The sequence below is a fragment of the Haliotis asinina genome, chromosome 9 (assembly GCF_037392515.1).
Source record: "Haliotis asinina isolate JCU_RB_2024 chromosome 9, JCU_Hal_asi_v2, whole genome shotgun sequence".
Lineage (NCBI taxonomy): Eukaryota > Metazoa > Mollusca > Gastropoda > Lepetellida > Haliotidae > Haliotis > Haliotis asinina.
In genome coordinates, this window is record NC_090288.1 from 4880678 (window position 1) to 4904287 (window position 23610).

At 38.2% G+C, this 23610-nt stretch overlaps 3 protein-coding genes across 5 annotated transcripts in view; 1 reads left to right on the forward strand and 2 right to left on the reverse strand.

Moving 5' to 3' along the window:
• On the reverse strand, positions 1 to 9771 carry LOC137295514 (BLOC-1-related complex subunit 6-like). Of its 2 annotated transcripts, XM_067826881.1 has the most exons (7): positions 9698 to 9771; positions 8955 to 9048; positions 7476 to 8312; positions 5467 to 5714; positions 4712 to 4795; positions 3630 to 3706; positions 2468 to 2605 (listed from the first exon to the last, which is right to left on the reverse strand). In XM_067826881.1, exons 3-7 carry the CDS (start codon positions 8293 to 8295, stop codon positions 2548 to 2550), a joined length of 1287 nt encoding a protein of 428 aa, XP_067682982.1. In that variant the 5' UTR covers positions 8296 to 8312; positions 8955 to 9048; positions 9698 to 9771; the 3' UTR covers positions 2468 to 2547. The 2 variants fall into 2 exon arrangements, with proteins under 2 accessions (XP_067682981.1, XP_067682982.1); XM_067826880.1 differs by lacking the exon at positions 8955 to 9048 and having other exon boundaries at positions 1 to 2605; positions 9698 to 9763.
• Positions 9745 to 21828, forward strand: LOC137295512 (polynucleotide 5'-hydroxyl-kinase NOL9-like). Of its 2 annotated transcripts, none has more exons than XM_067826876.1 (12): positions 9745 to 9929; positions 12418 to 13614; positions 14052 to 14605; positions 14937 to 15030; positions 15698 to 15795; positions 16628 to 16661; positions 17392 to 17519; positions 17684 to 17847; positions 18142 to 18209; positions 19716 to 20011; positions 20519 to 20652; positions 21377 to 21828. In XM_067826876.1, exons 2-12 carry the CDS (start codon positions 12455 to 12457, stop codon positions 21497 to 21499), a joined length of 2853 nt encoding a protein of 950 aa, XP_067682977.1. In that variant the 5' UTR covers positions 9745 to 9929; positions 12418 to 12454; the 3' UTR covers positions 21500 to 21828. The 2 variants fall into 2 exon arrangements, with proteins under 2 accessions (XP_067682977.1, XP_067682979.1); XM_067826878.1 differs by lacking the exon at positions 9745 to 9929 and adding an exon at positions 9970 to 10011.
• Positions 21739 to 23610, reverse strand: part of LOC137295513 (probable cytochrome P450 CYP44) — a 13765-nt gene continuing 11893 nt past the window's right edge. Inside the window, exon 9 of the mRNA XM_067826879.1 lies at positions 21739 to 22902. Coding sequence (XP_067682980.1) covers positions 22745 to 22902 — 158 coding nt within the window. The 3' untranslated portion in view covers positions 21739 to 22744. The remainder of the gene's footprint in view (positions 22903 to 23610) is intronic.

Here is a 23610-nt window from a genome sequence, read left to right on the forward strand (position 1 = left end):
TTTTATTTTTGGTTGAATAAAAGTCACCTTGACAAAATCATCACAATATTTAAAACGATTTATAACTATATGTACATGAAATGAGAACTCTTACATGTACATGGGAATTTTTACAGACACACAGCAGGTATAATTGAAACCCTGGTATGATTGCAAAATTATAGTCAACAAATTTTAAGATTAAATGCAGATTTGAAAATCCACTTTATAAATATGTACAATGTGATGAAAAGGTTACAAGTGGAATGTTGGATGTGATGTATTATAATAACATGTATGATACAGAAATATTGTGCTTATCATGCTCCATGTGATATCACGTTGGAGATATCTGTTGAGGTCCTATGTACAGGGTTGTGGAGAACCATAACATACCATCCTCTTTAATCTAGGATATTTTATCCCCAGACTATTAAAATAAATACCCTGGAGTATTAGCTTCAGTTTCATGGGTGGTATCACAAATCAGCATTTTTATACAAGGGAAACATAATCTGTATTTACTTAATATTCACATAAAACTGTTCAATATATGTACTATCAGGTTCAGTTTCAGGGTGCTTTTAGAAATATTCCAGCAATATCATAACTGGGGATGTCAGAAATGGGCTTCACATATTGAACCCATTAATCACTTGGCTACCCCTCCATCCCCAGTGGAGAAACACCCATATGATGCAAGATGTCCAATTTTCTATTTGAGATGGCACACAGTGTGAGCAAAGTATAGTTCCTGCTGTTCCTATCAATCTTGAGAGATATTTCTCATTCAATCTTAGGGTGAGTTTCAGCAGAGTATACTTTAGTATAAATAAAACTTTAGTAATCAATAGGAATCAAAATTAAATCCAACTGGAATAGAGATATTCATGGATAATGATAATTGTGTGAGACATCTCATCAATTTGGCCTACAAATAACTGTTACATAATCTTTGAAAAATGACAAAATAATTTTGATTTTGAGAAAAGTCTTAACTCGTGAATATTTATACATCTAATCAAGGGAAAATTCTTAGGTGTCACAGTGATCATAGTATCTATATAGTTCAGTGTAACTAAACTTAAGTCTCAGTGTATTTTGTTACACTCCGCCACTGAGTCTAACAAAACCTAGTAGAAGGTCGCGTCAGGTAACCTTTGAGCGACCCATGACTGTCCAATCAAACACGAGATGATTAAATAGATTTAACCAATCAGACAATGGCTACCATTTAGGGATCGGAGGGACTTTCAAAACATTCAGGTCACTGACACAGATCTCTCCAAAAGCAAAAATCCGCACATAACACAGTTATTTGACCTGCAGTATATACACTTTGGGGTTTCTGTTGACACGGTTACCTTTAGCTATGATTTCCGTAAGATGACATCCTTGAATACTGTCATGGTTGTACGTACGCCATGTGCATAACCCGGAAGCGAGTTAGCATTCAGAATCGTTCGGGTACGATTCTTTTCGAGATAAAAAGTTCAAAAGGCATGTGCAAATGTCCACTTTCGCGATTTGGTAAGCTGTGTTCTGATTGGTCAATCTCAAAGGTTATCTGACGTTACCTCCCGTAAGGTATTGTTAGACTCAGTAGTGGAGTGTAACGAAAAGTACTGAGGATAAGTTTACTTAGACTGTTACATAGTTATTACTGTAGAAGACTTGCATATTTATTTGAAAATATATGTAGACAATGTGGCTCTGTGAAACAGCTCTTGGCTTAGTGGCTCTGTGAAACAGCTCTTGACTTTGTACTTCCATGAAGCAACTCTGAACAATGTGGATATCACAAGTAAACCATATGATTCTACCTGTGTGATCTCATTCAAAATGTTTCAGCAAACCTATCATTAAGTACACTGCACAAGCTCTTCAGAGACTCAGTACATGCAACACTAAGACCTGGAAGTGTAGTTTGGCAAAGGCGTATCACTGACATCTATTCATATGTACACCAGTCAGACACCATAGCTGAATATATGTCTGTTTCACTATGAAAATTGCAACTTTCATGTCCTAACAAGCACTTGATGTTTGAGTCTTGCTATTATGGTTATACTGATCACAGAAGAATACACCTGAAGTATATACACCATAAAACACACACACTGAAAAAAAGAGCCAATTGTTTTTCAGTGACCTTCAAAGACATAATTCACTTATGCACTGAAGATATGCATATCACATAAAGTCTGTCTTCACCTGATAATAATGGGAAACCCGATAGCGTTGACACCAAAGTTTTTGGAAATGGGGGGTGGGGGTCAGAAAAGCAAGGGAGGTAACTTCACTACAGTTACCCCCCTTGCCATCATGGTCACTGGAAGTGAACACCAACATCTTCAACAGAATGAGGATTCAATATCACTTCAAACTCTGAGAATCATTCCTAATTCTGTCAAACAACAGGTGTCATCTCTTTTGCTAGTAAATGGAATTTAGGTGTATTATGAGTGTTAATGGTGTCTGCTGACACATGTCACAGAAACCAGAAGGCCATGAAAAATGGTTGATTCTTTATGCAGCTGACGACGTTACTGCTGGTGGCGGTGGTCTTCATGTCTTGTCGGCAAGCTGGGCTTCAAACAGATCCAGAAGCCGCTTTATCTCTTTTCTAAGTGAGAGTTAAGGAAAATGTCTGACCTGACAACCAAAAACAAGATTTAAAGAAGTATTTCTTACATGGCACAAGCATAAACAGGAGGGTATGACTCTCATATTATCCAGTACTGGTTGAGTGAAGGTTGTACATTAATGATTGTCTCGCTCATTCAACACATGAAATATCTCTATATTAAATTAATTCCTGCAAATCTGACTCAAACATTTCGTAATATTCCAAACTTATTTTCAACCAAGTCAGAGCAGATGCTCTTTGTATACCTTCAATCCAAGTAACTCCTCCAAGTGCCATAAACAATTCCAGTTTTCTGACTGTTAACTGCAATATTGAAAATTGATCAGAGTATCATTTGTTGACATAATATTTTCATGAATTTATAAAATTTCTAAAGTACCAGAACACAAAGTTCGCCTGAGATCAAGATGAAGATGGCTGTGTATTTCCTTCCTACGCTTTCATTGCCAAAGTAACCATTACCATATTAATTTTATATTCCTCAAGTGCAATTAAGCATAAATTATTTAGTTTTAAGGCAAGGACACCAGCAAGAGGCTTCACACACTATGCAAATATTCAGAATCAACCCTAGGACTGACATGATGCTTCAGCATTTGGTATGAAAAAGCTCATCACAATAACTATGCCTGTTGTTGAACTAACATGTGGAGCCAGTGTAAAATTTTCCAAATTTTACTAGCCAGTCAGGCTAACTATGCCTGAACGTTACTAGCCCACAAAATCATTCACTAACTAACAAGTTGGAGAGAGTGATACATTTACAACATCACTAAATGAAAATTCACTGGCCAGTGGAGATTTACTGGCCCGACTGGATTACTACTAGCCACAAGCTAGCAGGCCAGTGGCTGTTTAACACATTGTATAGAGCAGGCAGATCCTGAACAGTGGCTGTTTAACACATTGTATAGAGCAGGCAGATCCTGAACAGTGGCTGTTTAACACATTGTATAGAGCAGGCAGATACTGAACAGTTAATCTTCAATGGAAAGGATACATTTTTTCTGCTAGCTTGTAGACAGGCTGCATGTTTTTACTGAGTTCCTCACACTTGGCCATGAGAGCATACATCGACTGAAAACAACACCACCACATCATTTACAGATACACCTTTCAAACTCTACTTGTCATAAAACTGTATCCCCAAAAATACATGCACTGATCTAAATGTACATGAAAGGATACAGCAATATGTAACATATGACACACAAGCAATATACAAAATACTTACTGAGTGATCACAGGTATGGTAATTTGTAGGGGTGACTATCATGGGGGAAATAACTATTGCAATAGTGATAGTCTATTGTGATATACTATTTCAATAGCAATAGTCTATTGCAACCAATTATTGCAACAGTATTTTTCTCCTTGAATTGCCTCATCTGAAGTCATTTATTCAATGAGTGTATAGTTAATATGAAACGAAAGTAAGTTTAATAGTTCCAGTTTCTAACAGTTAAAACGTAAACTTAATGAAGCAGTAGGTCAGCAACCATACAATCTGCTACTTCCTGTATTACATTATCAATGGAAGTCAATTACTAACCTATCAATAGTCACACATACTATCGATGCACTGCTAGTTTTTCATTTATACCATCAAATAATTGCTATCAATACTCAACAACTGCAATACATTGATAGTTTGATGCATCATTACAGCATCAGTAATTTGATTACTTGTCACTCTGCTGTCTTTTAAAAGAAAACAAACCTCCTTGTGAGCACTATGCATATTCTAAATGTTCACTCACACTATGCCTACATGACATTCTGTCTAAAGTCCTAAGAACATACACAGGAAGTGTAGGCACACTGCAGTGGAAAGTGAAAATATTCATCATCCCCATGAATACATGGTATGATCCAATTACACAAAATATTAAAAAGACATTCAGAAATACAAATTTCAGTGTGCAGCCACCCCATAGCAAACAACTGACCCTGAAAATAGAGGAATTCCTTCTGTGAACAATACTGGTTACCTGGTTACATTAGTGCATGAATGCCCAAAACTCTCAGAGGCAATTATCAAAATTCCATCAAACTTATGCAAGAAATAAGACACAATCTTACCTTAATACTCCCATCCACGGACTCACACGTGACGTCCACTGATCTCCGGTATGCATCGAGACAGCCAATTGTGATTGACGACATCTGAGATAGGATTAAATGTGATTGAAATCACAACAATTATTATCGTGACCTTGGCTACACATTGTCAGGATAATCAGACTTCTATGACTAGAAAATTTAGTTTTGTGCAGAATAAGAAATTGACATCACTCAACATTTATGTACAGTAAATACCTTCATAGACTTTATGATCATGGCAAGGTGCACGTTTGTGAAGCCTTGAAGCAATATTCTAGTTATATCACATCTAGTTAAGATAATATTGCAAATGTCCCAAAGTGAGGCAGGTCTTTGAATGGTGATTACCACTTTGCTGAAACTGACAAGCCAAGAGCATGATGGTAAAAGTGATGCAACTTAGCAACAGACTGTCAAAGACATCTGGGAAAGATTTTATATTGTCATGACAAATCAGTTATGTAAAGTAATTATTAAATTGTGTCTTGAGTGTAAAAAGGTTACAGTTTCATGAAAAGAAAGTATCTTGAGTGTAAAAGGTGCTAGCGTCATTGAAAGAGATTAATGATGTTTTTAACAACATCCTGAAATTGGTGTCATCACTACACTCTGCCAGAAATTCGATGCCATGTCCCTGTAGCAGATCACAAAAGAGATATTGCTCAATAAAGAGATATCTTTGTGGATGCTAGTTTGGGATGACAAAACATTTCCATTCAAATCTACAGACTGACCTTGTGGAGATTTCCTTTCAAGTTTCCCATCATAAGGTCAACACTGTCTGCAACAAGATGGGCCTGATTCTCAAGTTCAAGGACTGCTTGAGGGTCAATCGGGGGAATGTCATCTGGGCTCTGCTGGAACAGGCTGCTAGGAGACCGTGACATTCCTGATGCTGTGGAAGTAGCCATTGAAGTGGACACAGATGTAGAACTGGACACACTCCGCAAACTGGACCGTCTGCTGCTGTAGCAACTTGAGTCTGTTGGCATGGCAACAAACAGGTGTCAAGGATTTGAGGTTTGGCTCAGTGAAAACTGTCATCCTTAATCATAATAGCAGTCAAATTAGAATGTAGGACAATAAAATATGTGTTCATCAACACGATAATGTCAGATTTCTTCAGTTTGTCACACATGAAACTAGTGCATGTCAAACAATGTGAAACTATTCAACAATGAGGAGACATTATCTTTTCATGTTTGTAAAACATGACAAATTAATGAGATAAGCTGTGAATTGCTTCTCTGACAATATGGTATTGATACCCTCACCTGAACTTTAAGGCCTAAATAAAAATGTTGCGGTTCCAGTTACCCAACCGACCCTTGAATTCTGGTGCTGACCCTATTTTCTTTTTTAATCGGCATGAGTGAAATCAGGTTTCAGATAACACTGTTTGGGCATCAGTCATAGAGAAAGAGAAAGTTGACATGATGTTGCAAGCTTGATTGAAAAAACAACTATACACTGTTATTAGTTCATACTTTACTATATAACTGCAAAAATAAATCCTACCTACCCTAAATTCTAAACAGGTGTAATCAGAAACACAACATTTTCTTATTCACCCTAAACAATAGAAACAGTAACCTGAAATCAAATCATGATTATGATGAATTAATAAGGGTACAATTGCGACTGTAACTAAATTATGAACTGTCAAAATGCAAATACCCAAATGAATAACACATTAATGGGATAACTTACAGAAGAACAATATCATATTCATGGTATAAAACAAATCTTATGACTGATGGTGAGAAAAGACCTTTGCAAGCATGCAGGCTGTTGAAGACTGACATCTCAGTTCGAACACTCTGTCATCACTTGCCATGGTGGGCCAGTTGGAAAACAACTGGTTACAATACAGTCTTGCTGTGGAAGACTGTGGGTACATCACATCAGGAAATTTCATGTAACTCAATTTTCACTTTTAACCTATAAAACATCTTTGGTAATCTAACACTCTTAGAAGATCACTGACATGGACACTGTATGTAGGTGTTATGCACTTTCAAGAATCGATTAAGAGCAAATGGATGTCATTATGCATTCATAAATGTCAAACACACTTTCCATGAACCATAAAAATATCATTCCCTAGTGGAATGTACATTAAAAGTGATTCCTCAAAGCATTGTGACATTGTAAGTGTCTCTCAAGGTTATTCATTGAGAAAACCCCTAGGTTACAGAAATGAAGGTTTTGATCCACTGAACTACGGTATTTTGTGAGCAAAATAGGTTGTATTTTGTATGCATCCTGGAGTTCTATGTCGACAGCCAGTGTCAGTAGAGACCTCCTTAGAGGAGGTCACTTCCATTTTACCGATGTCAAAATGAATATAGATGAAAAGGCCTTCATGTTTAGTTGGACATTAATGAATGTAATTCTAAAATCAACTGCTAAAATACTATTAAATGATCTTTATCATGCAAGGCACACAACTCAAAACGTTATGGCAGGGACAGTGTCACTAGACAGACATCCTTTGATTTCTGAATTTAATATAAAAATTGGTGCTATCCTCAGTTTGACTTCTACGCCAGTAATCTTAAAGATATTACCCCACAGATAAACTGGGAACATAAAGTAAAACATCTTGCACCAACACATATTGAGAATCACAGAACCTGGTGACTAACTTGTCTCCAGATTAAACCGCTGTAAGATAACAAGGTAATATTATACAGAGTGAAGGATTAGCAAGGTCTCTTCAATCTAAATATTGATAACATACCTGTTCTAGACAACGGACTGCTTCTTCGGATTTTTTCCTGAAGATCTTCTGCCACAAACTCTATCATCTCACCCTTTCTCATGATAGTTCCCTGAGGCAGACTCTTGGACAGGTACTCATCCGAACCAAAACCCTCTGTCCGCCTCAGCGCTGAGTTAATGTCTATAATCTCACTTTGTGTCCGTCCTCGATCTGACTGACCCCTTGCGTCACAGCTGACTGGTCTGATCTGAACATCGCTTCTGCTTCGGACCCGCTCCACCTGCTGCAGTGGTCTGGGCAATGAAAGACTATCTGGACGCAACACACCATTAAGGGTAAGATAATCATCTTGGGTTTCCCTTATATCAGTTTCTGAAACTTCATCTGATTCTCCATCATGGTTGGTAAGTGACATCTGGCGCTGAGAGTCACTTAAGTCATTGACCGTGTCCTCATGTGAACTCTCTTCCTCCAAAGTTTCGATGGAGTCAGACTGAGTGTCATAATCGGCACTATCTCCATCACTTGGTTTCTTCTCCCGCCGAACATTTTTGGCATTTTCACTCAAAGCTGATAAGATGGTTGTGTCAGCATTTGTTGGAGTGTCCTCAGATTTATAACTACTGCCCTGACTTAACAAAGGAGCCCTTGTTTTCTCTTTCTCCTTGCCTTTCTCCTCTGGGCTGACATCGTGACCATTTGTGTACACAGTTGCTTGGCCATTAGCTTGAGTTAACTGCTTATCGTGTCCTTTCACTATACCATTCTGAAGATGTGCGTCTGACTTGGAATGAGTTGCTGAGGTTGCCACGTCTGAGTCCCCAGTGACCTCACTCATTCTCTCTGACGTGAACTCTGTGAAAACATAATCAAGTCCTCAATACTTTCAAAGAACATGAATGAAAGCAATAGCGAAAACACATTTTTCATTTAAGACTTTGAAGTATGTGGCATATATGTCCACTATAACATAAGGATAAGTTGAGCACCATCATGACAATTGACCCACTCATTGCTGTGCACTGTCTACTTCTTGTAAACCTTTCTCTGCCCTGTTTCAACTTATCCTTTTTTGCCAGTAATATTAACATTACACCTCAAATGCTGTTTGATCAGCAAACTATACACATCCCTCCAAATTATATGGGTTGTTCAGTTGGCAAAGCAGTATCTAACCCATACTGTCCATAGTAATAAGTCAAATGAAAGATCCAAGGTCAGAAAAGAGATAGGTTTATGCTATCTTGTATAACAAAAAATAGCGAGCAAAATTCAACAAAATCAGTCGTCTGCTAGTGACAGGTTATGTATGAAACAGGAAGCCATGTGATCAAAACACTCTCTCGCAGTTCGGAGGGAAAAAGAATGGCTCATCGTCGAAAACACATAAAAAATACCCGGATGTGGCAAGCACCTACAGTTTGGCCAATATGATGCCATCAACGCCATTTTTGTTGGAAACACAATACTTTTTTTGTGAAATAGATGAATAACAACCAGTGGAAAGCAGTTGACAACATCTTAGGGAAGAGAGACGAATGGATATGTGCAAGGGTCAGGGTCACCAGATGCACGGACCTACACCAGTAACCTGTAACCAGAAATAGATGAATATACCTTTATCACTCTAAATCAAAACTTTAAATGACAGTAAAGATAAAAAGTAGGTTTTTGTCTTATGTCGTCGAACACCCCTAACACTGGGATATATATTACACGTAATTTTGGGGCTTTTAATTATTTTTGTGAGTCCCCTGGAAATTGTTGTATTAGGTTTTCATAACAATTCTACTATATATCAATGAAAAAATATTATATGATATTGGGAAAAGGGAGGAACCCTTTCCATAAGTCATATGACGTTATGACTGACAGAACTGCGGAAAGCATTATAACATGTGCACACATGTGAACAAAAATGGCAAAACTGACTTCTGTCCAAACGAGACTTCCTGAAAGTGAGAGATAATATATGCAATTTTGATATTAAGTACAAATCAATTTGTCCGCTTCACTGGCTTTAAATATCTTTTCGTACTGCAGATACATCTTTCATGCGCATATATGGCACCAATGGTAAACATGGGAAGTTAAAAAGGGCTATGTTGTCAATATAAATTTTCCGAGCAGCCCGTCTAATGTAAGATAGCGTACACAAAACGATCTTATTAAACCGTTCGTGAAGTTTTTGAAAGAATGAAAACCAAATGGGCTTAAAAAATGCTATTAAGAGTTTTAACCTTTTCCAAAAGGAAAATCTTCCTTCCTATTTACATCACGAGACTTCCTCGTAATATCGGAAACACCGTATTACGCATGCGCATATTATCATTTGCTAACTTCCTGTAAACACAAACACGTGCAAGTCAAAATCAGGGATTCCAGGAAAGGAATATACGTCTACTGGTCTCCTTGCCATTCCTCGCTTGTACAGTATCTGGGTTCGCCTACATCCAAGAAAGGACAGACAAAGTTTGTTTGTTGTGATTTTTCCCTGTAAAGTTCAGTTTTCGATCACCAAACATTGCTTGGAAAACGTGTAATTTAATTCAAGGTGCTGTCATGTCATTCATTAATTGTCACTCAAGCAGCGTAAGCAGGACGAAAGTAAATGTACAGAAACGTACCCGGTACCTTAAATGGGTCCACTTTTCTCCGGTTTATGGAGTTGTTTCACATCGCCTGATTTTCGGACGCTTTCTGGACATAAAAAAATCGTTTAATTCAGTTTTTATGTTAACGCAGTCGAATATGGAGCTGATATTTTACAACTGACGGGAAGGTATATTGTTCTTCCAGACGAGCACACACTGTCGTGTTGAATTTTTCCACGTTTTGACAGGCAGGAATAAAAGTACGTGTTCAAGAAACCGGTTTAGCGCTCATGCAGAATGGGATCGTCCTAGGGTACGATTCTGTACTTTGACTTTGGCTTAGGTACATTTCTGTATACAGAAAGGTACCTGTACCGGCAACAACCCCATCAGCCTTAATTGGGGGCAACCTACTGGTCCGCCGATTTAACAGACCAAAGGGGGTATTATAGGCCCTTCTGCCTAGGGGGTTATAACTAAAACAGCACCACAACTGCACCAAAATCATTTGGCGAAAACAGCTACTGATTTATGGGCTAAAACGGCACCATATATAAAAAAAACTAAAATATTACATTGACTTTATTGTTTTAATATTTAATATGTTTTATTTCATTTCTAAAAATCAAGCTATCAAGTATTCTTTTGCGTTATTTGATGGTCCTGAAAAGGACCATTGAGAGTGTTGAGAGAAGAGGTGAACTCAGTGGTAGCTGCACACCTTGTAAGAAGCTGTGACAAAGACAGATCACCATCTTTGAACAGGCTCAACAGTTTGAATGCTTCATCCTACCTTGTTGATGAGGACTTGCGGACATAAGCCTTCAGCCTTCCTTCCTGGATTAGCCTGGTCTGGAGAGGAAGGAGGTTGGTTTCTCGGTGGAGTTCTGGGATAAGTAGATTCCCAAGGACTGTTCTCCCACCTAATTGTTCATTCTCGTGAGCCAGCCTGAACAGAAAAATACATTATACATAGCCTTGTGATATCAGACGCAGGGAGAAAGGGCAGCAAGACACCACCATGTTGTTTTTTTCTGACAGTTTTATCACATACAACACTGGTGAAACATTTTAATTAATGATATGTAGTTGGTGCATTCTGGGGTTTTAAATACAGTTTAATTTTGACATTGAGTTTGAGTGATTCCAGTTTAGTAAATGGTTTAAATCACTGTCGGTAGATTAGACGCATTTATTATATAAACACACTGCAAGCCACTTGGGTATAGGATGCACTTTCCAATCACTGTTGGCAGAGTAGACACATTTATTATCTAACCATACTGCAATCCAATTATCAGGACAAACTCTTCATAACTGTTTGTACAGATTATCTTTGTCGGCGGATGGTGAGAGTTTTGTTAATTACTTTGTCGGTAACCCACCTTATCCTTCCTCTCCAGTTGATCATACTTACTTAAGGTAAGGTTTGAATTTCAAACCTACCTAAGATATGTTTTTTTATTTCATGAAAGTAAAACTAAGAAATTTTAGTTGGTGCCATTTTCACGAAGTAGAGGTGCTGTTATGTACAAATGGTGCCGTTTTTGCAAGATGCCATTCTGCTGTGGTGATGTTTTAGCCTGAACCCCTGCTTATATTGCTATGGGTTGACTGGCCTAACATATTGATATTTTCCAAATTTGAAATGGTGCATTTCCACAACATATTCTTCAGATCTTTGGAAGTTAGAGTTTGATGGATCATGAACTATACAGACATCATCTAGCTACCACAATTACTTTCAGAATATTTCCTGTAGTAAATGTCATGGTCAAATATATACCCTTGGAAAATGTATTGGCACACAGGGCTGACTGTAAAATAAAGTTGTAACCTCAACATGTAACTAGCAAGCAGCGGGCTGCTGGTCAGATGCTATTTCATACACTGTCTTTGGTTTCAAGTTTAATAATACAGATTGGTCTGAATTAAAATTGTCAGACTTTCTGACTTGTTGATGCATGGCATCGTGTAACATTATCTTGATTATTAATTCACCCATGTACACTCACACATGCACATGCGCGCACATACACACTCGCACACAGACAAACACACCTCTGAACTGAGATGAACAGAATTTTTTAAAAATGAATCAATTCTGTTAAGGCAGAGAGTTGTTTGTATGTAGGCTGTTTAAAGATTGCCCAAGGCCTGAGATAGTGACATAAGTAGAACACTGAGGCAAAGCTTAGTACCAAAATGCTGCAATAGAGGCAACACACATTCTTCTTTTCAACATTCCATGTAGATTAACACGATTAAAGTCAGGTAGATTTTAGAAATATCTATCATCAAGAAAGTTTTATGCTTTTCCTTCAGAACATCTAATATCTTGAAATGAACTTAACTTCATCCTTCAGGAAACAAGCAGATCTTGGAACTGTCACTGGTTGAATAATGGCAAAGAAAGTCTCAGCATTCATGATGCATAAGGAGAAAACAAGTAAAGCCAAACAGAAAAAAACAAAATCCAAGAAAGTTTCGAAAGTTGAGAGGAAAAAGACAAAGAAAATAAGTGGTTCAAAAGATAAGACTAAATTAACAGATTTAACTCATTCAGAAAGTGTCACTGTCATCACGCTTCCTGAAAATGATAACAGCGACTTTCGAGTATCTTCTCCAGGGTTTGTACAGGACAATACTAGGGCACATTCGCACACTGTAGAGAGTACAGACAAGGATACAGGGACAGAAAGTGAACACAGCAGGAAGACTTGTGATACAGAATTCATCACGGCTTCAAACAATGAAAGTATTATGATCCTTGAGGGGGTACCTGTTGGTTCTGGAAACACACCAAAAACTGATGTGAACAAGAATAGGAAAGAAACAGAAAATGCTGTGAAGAGGAGGACTGGAAAAAGAAAATATGATGGCACTGAGAGAGATATGGTGAAAGGTAACCAAGGTGAAAATGCTGCTACTGTTAAAAACCGTATGGACAGCAGGAAGAAGGGAGATTACCAAAGAAATATGCCAAAATTTGAATCTGATTTTGTGAAGAAAAGTTACAACAGAAGTCTAATGAAAGAGACTGATCTGAATAAGGAACAGATTGAGGAAAGACGTAAACAGCTGAAGGAACTTTCAGAGTCAGATGATGAGCAATCTTATGATGCCTTTAACCGTTACTATGGTGATGAAAAAGACAAGATGGAGAGCTCAGACATGGAATCTCAGTCAGAAAATTCAGGTGATGATTGCAGTAGTAAAGACCTTTTAGAATCTATAGAACAACAGGAGACTTTGTTCAGAGTTTTTGGCCAGGACCAGACCGAATTTGATAAGTGTGGTACCTTTGGATTTGGGTCATCCGACTTCCAGTTCCATGAACAAGGCCCAGCTGACAACACTGATCCATCGTTACTGAATGACTCTGGATATTCCTGTGCAGACAGTCTCACAAGGCTGAAAGGAGAAGATCAGAAGCGTTTGATCAGTGTACATGTTACTGTCAAGGACCAGGCAGGGGGACAGAATGGCAAGGAAGTCACAGAAGGTGGTTGGAAGAAAGTGTCTCTGTCATCAACTGAAGAAATTGTGAAAGGAGAATTAAAGTGAGTTGTGCAATGGTTTTATTTAGAACTTATCAATCAATCCTTGACTATCCACTTCGTCCAGTGTATCCTACATATGTCTCCCTTCTTTTATGATAAATACTTTTGGACCTCTTTGCCCTGTAGCTTTGTCAAGAATGTGATTTCACCATTGTCGTCTAACCCAATAAGACTAATTTACCACACAATTCTTGTGCCAGTGAATATGAAAAACAACGACAGTCAAACGCTTCTTTTGAACAAGAGTGCTCACAGAAAGTGCTGATGCCAAATTTCCTCAGTCTTTGTCATAACAGAAAGGGGATATGGTGTGCTGGATATTTGGATAGAGCTGAAATTTATTAATGATTAATCAAAAGCTGAAAGAAAGTAATCTGAATGATGATAAGCTTTTTGGGTAATGTGATGTGTATATATGTTTGTTGTTATTTTTCCAGATGTGTTTCTATTCCGTTACCCAAACAGGAAGCAGCACTGGTAGTACTTGGTCACCCACAAGAACTCTGCATCCAAGGCAAAGCATCAATCACGATAGTAACAGGGGAGATAGCTGTCATGGGACACAAACTGCAACCAGATATCTCCTATAAAGTTTACTCCCCTATCAGCAATAGTTATAATGTGTTAAAAACAGTTACAGCAGTTGATTTTAAACAAGTCATTGAAAAAACCTCTGTTTTATATGCATCTACCAAGTCTGTGCAAGAGATGGAAGATGAGTTGAAAATATTCCAAGGTGTGCAAAGTGTTGCCTTTGTAGTGCGCCCATTGGATTCTGCAGCACACAACTACATTTCAACAATGTCACCATACACTGGCCTGTTTACAGTCAGGACTGAAGAACCACTACCCCATAACATGGAACTACTTCCTCTTGGATTGGGACTATTTCCTAGGGAGTGTGTGATGAGGCCTTGGCTCAGGTTGTCAAAGGACATAAAACAAATCCTTGACCTTTGGGAGGCCATGATTGGAAGGGGAGATAAGTCTGGTAAAGTGTCAATTTAATGTTCTGATATCTGTGCAAGTTGTTTGCTTTGCATGTGTGAAGTTTCTGTGACACAGAAGGAATGAAGGCGTAGCCTAATGGTTAAAGTGTTTGCTAGTCAAGGACCAGGGGTTGATTTTGTATATGTACAATGTGTGAGGACCATGTGTGTGTCCCTATCCGTGATACTGCTGGAATTTAGCAAAAAGCATCATAAAAGCATACTTACTCACTTACTTTCACAGACAGACATCATGATTTTTTCTCATGTGCATACATACAATAAATCAGTATTTTAGTGATGTAAGTGGATATATACAATTCAATACTCTAGGTGATGGTCGGGCACCTGTGATTTTGACATGCGGAGGGAAGAACAGTGGCAAGTCCACCCTGAATCGACACCTTATCAACTCAGCTCTCAATGTGTAAGTAATGTGTTTGGCAAATTACTGTGTAACCATGGTAATTCATGAAGTTTCAGTGGAAGTGTGACACTTGTGTATATTTAGACACTTTAGTTGAAGGATATATGGAATTTGTGGGGCGTAGTTGTGTCCCTTCATTCTAAATAGCCATACTTGTTAATGATACAAATAAAAAATCTCAGATTTATGTTCCATAGTTGGCACCATGCCAGTTTCAGTGAGTTTCACTAAATATCAACAACATGCATTGCTTTGGGCTGTAGACCGAAACTGTGCTGAGTTTGTTCTGAAAAAACATACAAGCCACCATGCTTCAGGCTTAATGGATAGAGCATCTTGCTGGAGAGTGATTGGTAGTCATTAGACCAACAGATATCATATGATTATAGTTCTTGTCATTCTGTCTGGGGTTGGTTTAAGATGATTAAAAGTAAGCACAGTTTCTGAATATAATCTCTATGTTAAACCCTGACATAGTGTGATAGTGGGCTATAACTATGTAACCGACATTACACTGGATCACAACAAGCAGCCACACATACCCACCCTCACACATGCATTTCAAAACATACTATAATCTCAAATTCCATGTTACTTCTCTTCACAATTAGCATTTACATAATGCTGTTCAAAGTTGGTTAAACCCTGCCCTCACTCATGATTTTAGGTGCAAAAGTGTATCATACTTGGAGCTAGACATTGGCCAGACTGAGTTCTCTCCCCCTGGCTGCATTTCTTTACATCATGTGACAGAGCCAGTACTGGGTAAGTGTGAAGGACGGTATAAAGCAAGGTTATATCAGAAACTGACATACATAAAGTATTGGCATATCAGTGTTGAACAGTTATGACAATGTCACACTAACCTCTCTGGAAGTTCTGAATGTGTATTTTAAACAAGGAAAAATGACTCAACAGTCATTAAGATAAAAACATTTATCAATTTTGACATGGTTGCAATCATCAGAATCTGTATGATTCAAGAGGTAGAAACGTCGTTAGGACTTACTTTTTCTACTTAAAGAATCAATAGATTATCATGATTTCTCAACAATGACCCACATTAATAGCATTTTATTCTGTGACATATTAGGGACAGTTCTCACCTTTCTCATTGCAGTTAATAAAAGCAGTTGAAAAATTGATGCCAGAAAACCGGTTGCTTTAGACCTTAGGAATTCTATGTTAATAAGGCCTTAGTATTCAGGTCATACAACTGTATGGATCCGGAGGTCATGTTTGGTGACTTGGTCGATTTTGATGTTGTTCGGACTTCACTATTTACGGGTTATACAGCAGCAATTCTGTCCAATATGGTGTAATGCAATCAACAGACATATTTGTCTTCAGCCTGTGCATGTTTGTCAACATTCAGTTTTATGTCGTTTTAAATTTGCAATTTGTGGCACCTGTTTCACTTGATGTTTGGGCCAGTGGGGTAGCCTAGTGGTCAAAGCGTTCATGTGTCATGCTGAAGACCCTGTTTGATTCCCCACATGGCCCAGTTTGGGTGTCCCCCACCGTGATATTGCTGGAATATTGCTAAAAGCGTCAAAAAACTAAACTCACTCACTCACTCCAAGAAATGTATTTACAGGTCCACCGTTTACTCATGTTAGAAAGGCAGAAAGGTGAGTGTGTGTGGAATTATCAAACCTGAATATTGGAGATATGTGATTAACATTGGGTGATAATAAAAATTAAATTGTTTGTCGTTAACATCAAAAGATGTCTATATACAGTCCATCTGTGGGGATTCAAAATTTAAGTACCAGTGTTTGTCCATGTGAATAAGCTTGTCATGTGAGGCAACCAGACGGGTGTAAATATTTGACATTATATATATGCATGTAGAGCTTGAAATCTTTTAAGGGATTGCATTAGAGTGCTTAGAGTGTTTTTTGCACCGAAGACTGGGGTTTAATTCCCTCATGGGTACAAAGTGTGAAAACCATTTCTAGAGTTCTCTATTGGAATATTGCTAAAAGCAGCATAAAACTCAACTTACTCACTGTACCTGAATGCCTTCATTGCTCAAAGAATTGTTTAGAAACTCATACACTTGTGTTTTTTCAGACCTTTGGTTTGGGGGACTGCTCTGACACAAACTCACTGTTCATTAAGGAAGCTATTTTATCATTGTAGACTATTTAAGTTTTTAATGAAAGAGTTTATGTCAGTTAACTATTACTAAAAAACAAAAAGGTAACAAAGGATTTTGTAAGACATTGACAGACAATGTAATATGGCTAAAAATGCCATGGTGAGGAGGGAGGTGGGAGTTTATTCTGTATTCTGTACTTTCTTTAGTCATGTTGATAACTGTTTTAATTGTGGGAGGTATGATGTGTCTGTTTGCAGAATGTGTTACTTTGGAGCTGTGTCTGCAGCTGCTAATGTGTCGCTGTACGTGAAATGTGTGGAGTTTGTGTACGCTGCACAAAAGGGAGACAACCCTCTTATCATCAATACCATGGGATGGAACAAAGGTAATTCTGGTCAAAACAAGCAGATAGACAGGGATTGTTCACTCACTCACTCAAGCACACACGCAGACACACCCACCCACTCACCGTCAAAAAGTGACCTGGTTCACAGCGCTGGATGATCTAAGAAGTGTATTTGAAGTTTGTACATTGCTTTGTCTTGTCAGGTATTGGGCTGAAGCTGATGGTGGACATCCTCCATGTTACTAACCCAGACATTGTGGTCCAGATCAATATGTACAAGCCCCTGGACAACTTTCCACCCGTTACACCACAGTTCAAGATGGCGGAGCAGGGCTGGCTGTACAACACACACGCAGCAGACAACCTGGTGAGTAGCAAGTGTATCATCTAACATGTCGACTCGTCAGCACAGACACAAATATTAGAATACTCTTTGCACCGTTATGTTTCTATGTGGATATGATATATGGAGCGGTTGAAGACAATGCACTTAACACAATACATTTTTATAAAAATTGGTTGTTTTGTTCATACATAGGGCTGTAACAGTACAATGCTGAAATCTTGATGCTGGTTGTGAAATATGATAGGTGGACATATATTTACTGAACCTATTGGAAACTACATTTATATAGCTCAGACGTGATACTTTGTTTTATAGCAGCAGGACCTAGAAGCAGATGTGCACGAGTTGTGTGTCGTGCAGACGCCTGTCATGAAGATGCATGAGTGAGTGTTTTACAATCAGATGTTTGATGTACAAGCTTTGCAATATTCCTCCTGAAAGAAATTATGAAGTGGTATATATACCAGTACTGAACAAAAAAGATCAATGATCGTGAATATTTTTTTAATGTATTTTGTATAAAACACTGGTGACACGTTTCATAAAAGTATCACCCCCAGAATTTATTATCACTCCCTCTTCATATTTAGTATTCGTATTTGCATTTGATTGGCTGTTGTAGAAATAACATGCCATTAACATGTTCTGATATATCATTGATTCAGTATTATGGCTGATGTTTGTTTTGTATGATTTATGAAATGTGGCTTAATGCAGAATAATGACTTCAGGTAGACTGGATGGAGAAGTAGCCTAGTGGTGAGGCATATGTCTGTCGTACCAAAGCCATGAGTTTTGATTCACCTCACGGGTACAATGTATGAAGCCCATTTCTGGTGTCCCCAACATGATACTGCAAAAACTGATGTAAAACCGTAATTGCTCACTTTTAGCGTCTTCAGATACCATTATCATTTGAGCTGATGGTTCACAAAAGTAGCAACAATACAATTGCCAGATGTTGTCTGTTGACAGGGTGTGGCATAGGGTGTTGTGTAAAGGCTGTGTAGATATGCAGGGGCATTGTTTCAACAATGGCTCAAGTACTTCGCGTTGTCCAGTCCGTCTTACAGTTCCAGAACTACATGATTTTTTCAATACTAAAGCACTAAATGAAGAAAGCTTGATGTCCTCAGGCTTATAATCTGTCTTCTTGTTGGGGCATCTTTTCAATTCAGCGGGAATTGTTTGTTACTATCAAAATTTTATATATATACTCTTCAAAAAAAGTATGGGAACTGTACTTTCAATGTATGATTGTCGAAATTGGGAGATATATCATGGGATTGGTTCAGTGTTGATACAATAATAATGGATGTTTTGAGAATGCATCACCACATGGATTTCATTCAAAGCAAAGCTGTTCATTCAATTATCCGCTTTTAGGTGACTAGAGTAAGACATGAAAGTTTCAGGTTTACAATTTTCAGTCAGTAGTGTGTGATTTGACCCTGAAAACCCTGACCATGCACAAATGCAAGAAAGTTATTGGGAAAAGTGGTCTACAGTGATTTATTGATCTGTCTGAGAAACATCAAGATTCATAATGACAACCCATGCACATGGAGGAGACTCCTGCATGCTTCCCATGCATTGATGCTGCATACACAAGATGAATGTCATTGTAATGTTCCTTAATGGGTTTTCTTTCTATCAGACTTCAAAGTTCAGGTTCCCCTACTTTTTTTTTTTTTGAAGAATATATGTATATATATATATTCAGAGACTAAGCGTCAGTCTTGAACCTCTCTTGCTTATGCGTTGAACCAGAGGTTTCCTGGCCTTTCAGTAAATTATGACTCAGTTTAATCTAGCTGTCATTAATCATGCTAACTGGATAAGACTGTGGCGTTATTCTCATGTTTCCCCTCAAATTGTTTGGTTCCCAGAAAGTTCATCACCTGGATGGCTGCCGATCATCGCAATGTGACCCTCCTGTCCTACTTTTGTAACACCCTCAAACCCAGCCAGTCCGTCCTGTCTCTTGTCCCGTACACCGTGCCCTGGACTGCCCTCGCAGTCCATGTGTGTGATGCTGCTGGCCTGAAGCAGTCAAAGCTGCTGTTGGTGCTGAATGGAAGCATTGTTGGACTCTGTACTGCGCCTCTACCAGAGATCAAGGTCACAGGAGACTCTACGCTGAGAATGCTTAACACACTCCCTGTGTGTCAGTGTCTCGGGTTAGGTAAGAACCCGTTAACATTTCAGATATGGTACATGGTCTTGATTTGTATACTTAACACTGGCAGTAAACAAGATGATTATTTTAATTAAATGATAATTTTAAGTGAAATTTGATATGTACCACTTATCTCACTCTTTTACCTTTTACTTCACTTGAATGCATGAGTAGAGTGAGTGAGGAGATCTTCAGATGGAAGCTATGTCGACATGTTATAATTGTTTTTATTGGTATTTTATTTAATAAAGGGCTCAACCCAAAAATCTAAGTAACAGGGTCAAACTGACTCAAAACAAATTAATGTCAAAGCTAGACAGTGAGTGGATAATCTGTAGTTTGTCCTATAGTTTAGAATGTATGCTGATTCAGGGACATCATTTGGTCTCATGTTTCAGTGGTCATGTATCACCCATACTTTCCTCTGACATTAAGCTGACAAGCCATGATGTAAATTGAATATTATTCCAGCCACAAATAAACCAAAATCACTCAGTTTTGATTATTTTGCAGGTCTTGTGAGAGGTATCGACCCAAAATCAAAACTCCTCTACATTGTCACGCCCTTGACGCTGGATGAGCTGTCTAAGGTCAATGTTCTGGTGAAAGGGTCTGTGACTCTGCCAGACCAGGTCACCAGGCAACAGGTAGGTAGAGCATGCTTTAAGCATACATTAAGATTTACATTCTGGTTTAGACTGAATTCATTTATGAAAGGTGTAACTTAAAACATTTACCAACACAGTTACGTTTAGGCCGAAGGCTAAAAGTGTTGGTAGCTCAGTATGTGTCTTTTTTCAGCTAAAGGTTTATTTTGGTTCTGCAGGTGAAAATACTGTTGTCATATGTGTGCTGCTTTTGTCTCTTCCTCCATTTCTTCATTAGGTATTCAGTGGGGCCATAACAATTCTTACAGACATTTGGTGAATCAAACCATATCCATTCACAAATTCAGTCCATTATTTGATCACTAGAACCTATACTCAGAGCTTTTGAAAATGGGTGTTTTCACTTTACTTAGAACATCATTATTGCAGCGGGATATGTTTAATTTGTACTGTAATATTACTCACTAGTAATATCGCTGCTTTGGGTTGTGATCAATCAAGATGGTTAAAACATGCCAAAAGAATTATTTTGCTCATGTTTTTATTAAATAATGAACATGTTACATCTGTGACTGATGAACAATACATGAACTGCTGACTTGTTATTGTATTTGTTACATATTGATATGTGTATTCTTCACCTCATAGTGGAGGCATTGCCATGATAGTTGTCTTAGCTTTCATGGGAATCAGATTACATGATGAATGCATCAGTCTTTTCATGTACTTGCAAACACCAAGTGTTCATCTTCTTGCAATTCAGAAAACTGAAGAGGCCATGCCATATCGTGACAACTTAACAAGGAGTATTGGGTCATGGAAAAACAATTTCAAGGACAGGAAAATGAAGCGACCTGGTGCCCTCTTTAGAAGTCGCCACAAGTGATGATGTCTGTTACTGTTTGAGTCATATTGGGATCTACTGGTGTGCTGATCAAGCATATGGGTCCAAGACCAGTCCAGTGGGCCCATCTGTAGTGTAACCTAGGGTGCCAATCTGGAGTGACTATCTAGGGTGTCAGTCTGGCATGTCCATCCAGGGTGCAGGTTTTGGTGTACAGCTGTTCTCTTATTTACTTATATTTGTAGAAGAGAATTTTGCTATGAAAACAAAACAAAATGTCAAAACATGATAAAAGGTTTATTTATGTTGATTGTTTTCTTGTATTCTTTCACTTTAAAAAGGGCATTATTTGTGAATAAAAATAGATAAAATATATGCAAATTTCTGTACTCCACAACACCATTCATAAACAAAACAATACTGGATGAGATCAGTCGTACCCAAATGGTACAGATCACTGCTCACTATATCAATCACTGTATTATCTGGTTAAACTATAGCCAGAATAATGCTTAAACAAATTTCTTTAAGTAGAAACAAGAAATGGAAATCAAAGTTTAACCAATCACCTCTGAATGACTGGAAGTCATCATCATAAGTAACATATACTTAAATCTAAACGGGAGAAAGTTCTCTGTGTATCTAACTTCTTTACTGCCGTGAAGATCCAGGTTAGAATTGATCATCAGTAACCCATGGTTGTAAGAGAGGACTAACAGGATGAGATGGTCAGGCACCTGTTTGACACATCCTTGTATCCCTGTGGCGTAAATCAATGCTCATGCTACTGATCACTGGCTTGTCTGGTGCCAAGATTCCATTTTTTACAGATTGCTGCCATGCAGCTGGAATACTGTTGTGTAGCGTAAAACTAAACTCACTCATTACACATACATGACCAGCGTATAGAGTTGCTGCCTCACATCACTGACTTGAGGTTAAGGACATCATTTGATTGAACATGGCATCCCGTATTGAGTGTGGTGTTCTAGTTTGAACTGGACATCTTATTCTGCATACAATATTCAAGACTGTATTACGCAAACTGACTGGGTTCCCAGGTTGAATTTGGTTGTCATACACAATTTTGTGTGACTCTGAATAGCATTAGAGACTGGACACAGCATTGAAGGTGGAGCCATGATTGGGCTGGGAAAAAAAGCTCACGTGATGTTAAATCTTAACTCACTTAAGATTGTGTATAACGTGTGCGATTGCATATGACATTGGATATTGAGTGTGACATGCAAGACCGAGTACAACATTTTCCCCAGATCATTCCATAAACTATGTCCTCCTCTCTCTAAATGAGAACCGAGCTGGGCAGTCAGGCACCATGAGAACCCGATATCTCTGCCCCATCTCCTTGTGGTGCCATTCTACCTGAAAGCGCTGCAGGACCTTTGTCAGTAGTACGTACAGGTCTTGCTCAGCAAATCGTCTTCCTGTAAAACACATGACAACTCATCATCAAACAGGATGACACCTCATCAAACATCATGGCAACTCATCATCAAGCAAGATGGAAAATCATCATGAAACACAATAACAACTTATCAAACATCATGGCAACTCATCATCAAGCAACATGGAAAATCATCATGAAACATGATAACAACTCATCATCAAACATCATGGCAACTCCTCATCAAACATCATGGCAACTCATCATGAAACACGATAACAACTCATCATCAAACACCATTTTGACTCATCATTAAACACAATGGCAACTCATTATTATACATGATGTCAATTCATCAAACACGATGACAACGCATCATCAAATACTCACAACTTAGTCAAAGTGCAAGTCAATCCAAAGATCAATCTTTACAACATGAAAAAAATTTGAACAAGCAAAACAAATTCCTCTTCATCTACCACATTTCATTACATTTTTAACAATAATGACCTGTGCAAAGGCCATAAAGATCTCTTTCAATATGGCTGCTCTGATGGCCATTTTGAAATTTAGATTCAAACTTCATGAACATTTTCTGGTGCTGGAAACAATCATGAAGAGTTTAGCCCCACTGGGTGCTGTGTTTTTTCAAGAGAAAATGTGGGTGCCAACAGACACCAAGAGATCAGGAGTAGGGCTGTTACGATATACTCACACATTCAGTGAATCAAACCATAGCCCTTCATGA

Excerpts from the sequence above, each read along its gene's own strand:
- LOC137295514 (XM_067826880.1), bottom strand. The coding sequence starts at position 8,295 with ATGAGTGAGGTCACTGGGGACTCAGACGTGGCAACCTCAGCAACTCAT. Across the intron at positions 4,796-5,466 it reads TGAAAGGAAATCTCCACAAG|ATGTCGTCAATCACAATTGG; the intron begins GTCAGTCTGTAG and ends ATCCTATCTCAG. Across the intron at positions 2,606-3,629 it reads TACAAGCTAGCAGAAAAAAT|AAAAGAGATAAAGCGGCTTC; the intron begins GTATCCTTTCCA and ends ACTCTCACTTAG.
- LOC137295512 (XM_067826876.1), top strand. The coding sequence starts at position 12,455 with ATGGCAAAGAAAGTCTCAGCATTCATGATGCATAAGGAGAAAACAAGT. Across the intron at positions 17,848-18,141 it reads CACACGCAGCAGACAACCTG|CAGCAGGACCTAGAAGCAGA; the intron begins GTGAGTAGCAAG and ends TTTGTTTTATAG. Across the intron at positions 20,012-20,518 it reads GTGTCAGTGTCTCGGGTTAG|GTCTTGTGAGAGGTATCGAC; the intron begins GTAAGAACCCGT and ends ATTATTTTGCAG.